Source organism: Scomber scombrus, chromosome 19 (genome assembly GCF_963691925.1).
Source record: "Scomber scombrus chromosome 19, fScoSco1.1, whole genome shotgun sequence".
In the NCBI taxonomy this organism is placed as follows: Eukaryota; Metazoa; Chordata; class Actinopteri; order Scombriformes; family Scombridae; genus Scomber; species Scomber scombrus.
In genome coordinates this window covers 12522156-12528394 of record NC_084988.1, presented here as the reverse complement: position 1 = coordinate 12528394, position 6239 = coordinate 12522156, and the positions used below count along the sequence as shown (strand labels likewise).

Here is a 6239-nt window from a genome sequence, read left to right as displayed (position 1 = left end):
TAACAGAAGCAAGCAAACACGGACCACAAGGTGGCAGCAAAGGACCAAAACAAATCATCAAACAACAACAGTATCAATGAGGGGAATGTAGAGAAAGGTTTTGCTAAACATTGAGCATCACTGTGGGAGCCTACCTCCAGGTAACGAGCCTGTTGAGCAGCCAGGGCCTCTCCCAGAGGAACCACCAATTTTTCAACACTGCGCTGGTGGGAATGGGCCTGGATATCTGGGCTTTCTTCTGAACGTAGCTCAATGTGGGAGATGAGCAAATTAGAGATGATCGACTGCACTGACTGGAGAGACAGAGTGAGGGAGGAGAAGGAATCAGATTTGAGAAAGTTAAATGGAGAATTTCTTCTTTTTTTTAAAAAGTCGGATAGAAACAAAAATATATTGTTCTCACCTTTGTATCCCCCCCCGGAGTGGCACTAAGAGCCAGGATGCGGAATTGTAGAGACTGACTGCCGAGCTGTCTGATCACCTGAACAACAGGGAGAAGAGCAAGTACAGGACACAAACATGTAAGCTGCCAAAGATGTTGACTGTCCACCTAACGATGAAGTCACTGCTAGGAAACTAAATACACTGATTGCAACATGATGTTACTTTTATGTGTAACTTTTGTTGTAACTGCAGCTGAACTACAACAGTCATTCAATCAATTAGTTGCCATATATTGAATTAATCAGCAACTATTTTTGATAATCAATTAATTGTTTTGAGTCACTTTTTAAGAGGAAAATGTCCATATTCTCTAACTCCAGCTTCTGAAAATGTTCTGGTTTCTTTGGTCTTCTATGACAATAAACTGAATATCTTTGGATTGTGGACCATTTGTCAGGACAATACATATGAGGACATCACACTGGGCTTTCGGGAATAGTGATTGATATACTTTTTTTTTTTTACCATTTTCTGTAACAAACAATTAATCAATGAATTTAGGAAAATAATAAACAGATTAATCAGTGGTGAAAATAATTGTTCCTCACACCCCTAAACAGCTGTGCCTTCAACAGTTCAACCTTTAAACTCACTTTTTAGAAAGGTGAGTAAATATAACTTGAGATGACTGATCAGACTGTACAGTTAAATTAACTCAGTGGTAATATTGTGATCATCAGTGGAAGGTCTGTGTACCTGACAGTAGGCATGGTTGCCCAGCGCTTTGTGGGCTTCATCGATCACCACACACTTGACCTGCTGAGCTGGGCAGGTGTCTCTGGACAGGTCGTTCACCATGACCTGAGGAGTGAGGAAGAAGACACGTTTGGACCTCCACACCTCCTGCCTCTGCTTTGCTGCTGTGCTGCCTGCAGAAAAGGAGATGAACTCTTGTTAATAACAGCTAAATCAGTAAAATGCAGTGTTTTCTGTTGTTAAGGTGAACTGGAACACACCTGTCAGCTCAGCCATATGTGCCTGAGGGATCCCCATCACTTTATAACAGGCTTCAATCTGCTGTGCCACCAGGGGTTTAGTGGGAGCCATGAAAACAATCTTCCCCGATGGATACCAGCGGTAGAAGTTGTACATAACCACAGAGGCTATAAAGGTCTTTCCCAAGCCAGTGGGGAGACACACCAGTGTATTCTGAAACAGGGCAACCTCTGATATCTTCAGCTGGTAATCCCGGATGGGATAGTTGGTGGGGTATATCCATACCTTTGCTGAGGAGCTATCAAAGCCAGGAAAGTCTGGATATGCCTGCCCACCTAATGGGACTGGAGAGAGGGCCGTGTTCTCTGTTCCTACAGTGTTGTCATCTGGAAAAAAGTTTGCATTATGAAGTTGCAGACTCTTTTCAGCTTCATAGACAGCGACCACCATCACATCATCATCGTCATCTTCATCTTCGTACGCAGGTTTAGGGTCCCCTATCCTCACAGGGCTCTCTGACGTGTATGTGGACCCCTGACCTATTTCATCCCATAGATGATTTCGAGGAGGATGTGTTGTAGCTACCTTTGCAGTGTTGCCTGGGGTTGTCCTGCGCGGTCCAGCAGCTTTCTTGCCGTCATTCTTCGGCGGTACAACTTTGTTTTGAGACACGGGCGCACCCCAGGTCTGAAACAAAGTCCTCTGATTTGAACCACTACTCATTTTCAATAGTTATGCCGAAAAACTTAGTGGAAACTGCCATGTGACGTGCAGCTACATTGCAAAACGAATATATACAAACACCGGGTCACTTCCGCCACGTGTTTCCAAAATATAACACACCATAGATATTAACTGTATGACTCCAGCGTTGTTTCGGTCTTTTGAGTACAATTTCAACAGTAAAAATGTCTGCATATTGTTTGTATGGCGATGTAGCGAGCTTAACACTGAACTAGCATACTTATTTGGCCAAATTGTAAAAGGACAAGCTTTTAATTTTTCAGTGTAACACCGGAACCAAATCAAAAGTTCGAGTTCAGCTCCCGCTCTCCGGAGTAGTGTTGCTATAGCAATGGACAGAAGCAAATGGGAGAAGATACTCACCTATTTTCAGGTAATAGTGTCAGCTAACTAATTGGTTTTCTGACTGTGAAGCGGTAACCCGTGTGCTTTTGCTCGTAGTGATTGCCATCAATTGATATTTAGCTATTTATGTTGCTTAGCTGAATTTGCTAATAGCGGCTATTGTTGTTAGCATTGACGTATCTATAGGCAAGTCTATTCTACTGTTATTATAGTTACTGTTACTGTTACTGTTACTGTTACTACAGTTATTGTAACTCTCCTCCCTTCGCTATAGTCATATGCACGGGGACACCTGGTGAGAAAAGAGGTCCATCGTGCACGAGAAGACTTTGAAGACATCGTGACAGAGATTGATGGGGGTCTGGCCCACTTGAAATGGAGAGAGACAATCATCTCCATTCCCCACTTCACAGACACTGTAAGTTTGTGTAACTGCAACGAAAGCGTGATTTATTAAGCCTCTCAGTACTTTACTCATGCTGTTGCTTCATGCATCAACAGGATGGCCCAATTTTACGACCCAGTAAACTAGATGTCAGTGCTTGTTACCAGAGCCCAGCAGCAACAGCAGCATGTTCCTTATCTGAGCAGAAAGGGGAGGATCATCATCTCCCTCCACAGAAGATTGAAGCTGAGAAAGATGACTCTCAAATCAAAAGCCCAATCTCCCTTTCCAGGGAGTGTTTCCACGGCAGCCCTGGTAGAGAGGATAGAAACTTCAACAAAGTACGTACTGTCAGTGTGATGGAGAGCACAGGAGACTCCACCACCATCTGGAGCAGTTTAGAGCTGGACATGAACCACAGTCACTCTCACAAAGGTGAGGTTTTTTGTATAAGCTTGGCGATTTAAGGGTTTTGAAATAAGACAACTTTCAATGTATGTGTCTCCATCTGTCATTATTCATTAGTGACACAGTTACAGCATTTTGCTTAGGGCTGAAACTAATAAATATTTTAACAATAGATTAGAATAGATAGAATAGGCCATGACATTTCAGAAACAGTGTGAGGAAAGCCCATCTTTGTCCAAGAGTATTCCAGTCTTGGTTTTATTAAAATGACTAAAAAACAAATCTATCAGTTGATTGAAGTCAGTGACCTATGCTTAAAATTTTAAATAGCTTCAAGAAAATGGTTAAAATGGGTGAAATAACATTTCACAATGGAACGTTTTTTACTCATTAAAGAAAACCAAAAGAACGAAGATTTTGGTACTCACCTAAAAGATTAATGCAGAAATACTTTTTTTTGTGAAACATGTTTAATTTGCCTGTTTGCAAACACATTTGCCTCCTGCAGGGTAAAGGCCTTATCAGTCATTCTGAATTTGCCATCCCTCTTTCAGGTTCCCAGCCGTGCTGCCTGGCCCAGGAGGTGCCACGTACCTCAGAGGCCCTGCGTCTCCATAGAAACACCCTGACCATGGAGCTGGTCTGGCTCCAACAGGCCATTGACAGCAGGAAAAAGGTAAGGCAGAGCAAGGGAGGGATGTAGTGTTTCAGTGTTTGTACATTTAGTGGCAGTCGCCTGCTGCAAGAAAATAGCCTCTGATGAAAGGAAGCAAAGCAAGAAGCTATTTACTGACCACAGGTGTCAAGCCAACTTACTTATACTAAAGCTGCATTCATGGTTGAACCTGTCACAATCTGACTTTTGTAGTAAGTATGTCAAGAAAGAACAAATTCAGCTGATGCACTATTTTCACTCAGACTGTGTAACGATTCAATTCCTTCAATTTATTTTTAACACAATCAAGATTTTCATGAATTCCACATCACTACTTCCGCAAAGCACCATGCAGTCCAAAGGATGTAAAGGTGCCAAAGTGTGGAGTAATATGCAGAGAACATATAAGTGGAATTCACTTGTGTACCCCATCATACAGTTTTAAGTGCAGTTGTAGTTTGTTACAATCTGGGTCTTGTTTTCCTTATTTTGGATGCAATTTGTATTGGTAATAAAAACTTAAAAATTAGAGTAATTAATTGTTTTGAGTCAGCCAACCTTTAAAAATGTGGATTTTTACCGGTTTCTTTGGTTTTCTGTGATAATAAACTTAAATATCTTTGGGTCAGGGACTGTTGATCGGGACATAAAAAGACATTTGAGGGCATCTCCTGGGGTTTTGGATAATAGCACTTGCCATTTTTCACCATTTTCTGACATTTCATTGACCAAATGACTAATTGAGGAAAATGATTGACAGATTAATGGGTAATGAAAGTAATCGTTAGCTGCATTCTAAAAAAAAAAAAAGGTCATGGCTGAGACCTAAGAATGTAAGGGCATTGCCATAATTGTGTTTTTCCCTCTAATATCTAAAATTACATCAAAATATCAGTAAAAATAATCGTAATTAAACACTATTTCAAAATTGCTATATATGTTAACATATTCAATTATTTCAACTATACAATCTCAAACTTTTCATCGACTTGTTATCATGCACTGGGAGTGTGCTCACCCACACATTTTATTGCAGGGTATAACTTTGCTGCAGAAAATAAACTTTTAATGATTGTTTTTCCTTTCCTTTCTTCTCCTCTGCAGTACTTGTCACTGAAGGAGAGGCTGAGCATATCCTGACAGCAGACGTAATCTCAACTGGGAGCGACGGCCTGACTACAGTCAGCCAACTTACCACGCTGTAATGGAATCCATTTAAGATACGAGGACATACAACTGTACAGAAAATTAAAATGCTTTCAAATAATGTTTATGTGTTTTAAAGAAAATGAAGAGTTAGAGTTAATAAACCTGTACAGTTATTTGTTGATGTAAAAAAATTAATAAATTGTATTTTTCGATAAAGTCTTCTTTCTGCTTCTGTTGTTGCCACTGATATTATCCTCAGAATAGCATGAACTGTGAGAGGCTGAGGTATCACTATTGTGATGGAGGAAGGTCAATTCACAGGAATTTAAGGGAGGATACTCAGCTGTAAACAAGTTTGTGTTTTGTCTCACACAAGCTCATATTTCCCATTTGGTTCACAATGAATGAGCTCTCACTAATCACAGGAGAAGGTCATCCCACAAATATTCATTCGGCAGTCTCCTATTAAGCCTCTGTTGTCTTTTGCTATTAATGTCATTGAAGTAGCATGCATGGGAAGAAGCACTTAGATGGTAAAAAAAAAATAGGTGCTGTCAAGTTATTAAAAAAAAATGGATGTGTAGGTTTACAAATGTTTGGATTTTCAGTAATGCTGCTGTGAACCTCAGGTACTTGAACTTGTTTGATATTGCTATTACTCATTGTTATTTTGGCACAGTTTAGGAAAAGACAGACAAGGTGTAGCAGTTATCTTATTTATTCAGCTTACCCACCCATTCTCCCCTCCTCTGTCTGTCTCTTTTGTTGTGGTTGCTGCTGATGGTTTGGCCCACAAAGCCAGTCATTGCTGGCCATGCTGCCATAGCAACCAGGAAATACTCACTGCCGTCAGTGGAGTAGTGTGTATGTATGTGTGTGTGTGTGTGTGTTAGGAGGGATAGAGTGAGCAGAACGTGTGCGAGTGGGAGTCCAGACAGACCACAACAACAGAAAGGACTGATTTTCACCTTTGGCTTCAATTCTGCGGTTTTCCCTTCTTCATCCTCCACCAGACGTTGTGAGTGACTGAACAGTGTTTCTGTATGGAAGATCATGTTGTATGTGTTTGTGTTAATGTGTGGTTGTTGAACAAGTGTGACTCAAAAAAATGTGGTATGGCTGTATAAAGGTGGTCTGTAAATGCAACTCAAGGTTTAATTAGTGGCACTACAC

General features: G+C 40.8%; 2 protein-coding genes across 2 annotated transcripts in view; one reads left to right on the top strand and one right to left on the bottom strand.

The window, feature by feature from the left end:
* Positions 1–2103, bottom strand: part of fancm (FA complementation group M) — a 42587-nt gene extending 40484 nt beyond the window's left edge. Inside the window, exons 1-4 of the mRNA XM_062440865.1 lie at positions 1401–2103; positions 1141–1313; positions 404–481; positions 135–293 (exon numbers count right to left, since the gene is read on the bottom strand). Of these exons, the coding sequence (XP_062296849.1) occupies positions 135–293; positions 404–481; positions 1141–1313; positions 1401–2103 (1113 nt within the window). The remainder of the gene's footprint in view (positions 1–134; positions 294–403; positions 482–1140; positions 1314–1400) is intronic.
* A 337-nt stretch (positions 2104–2440) lies between these two features.
* Positions 2441–5270, top strand: iqcc (IQ motif containing C). Its single transcript, XM_062440771.1, has 5 exons — positions 2441–2497; positions 2744–2887; positions 2971–3289; positions 3817–3938; positions 5022–5270. Exons 1-5 carry the CDS (start codon positions 2456–2458, stop codon positions 5055–5057), a joined length of 663 nt encoding a protein of 220 aa, XP_062296755.1. The 5' UTR covers positions 2441–2455; the 3' UTR covers positions 5058–5270.
* The last annotated feature ends 969 nt before the right edge of the window (positions 5271–6239 follow it).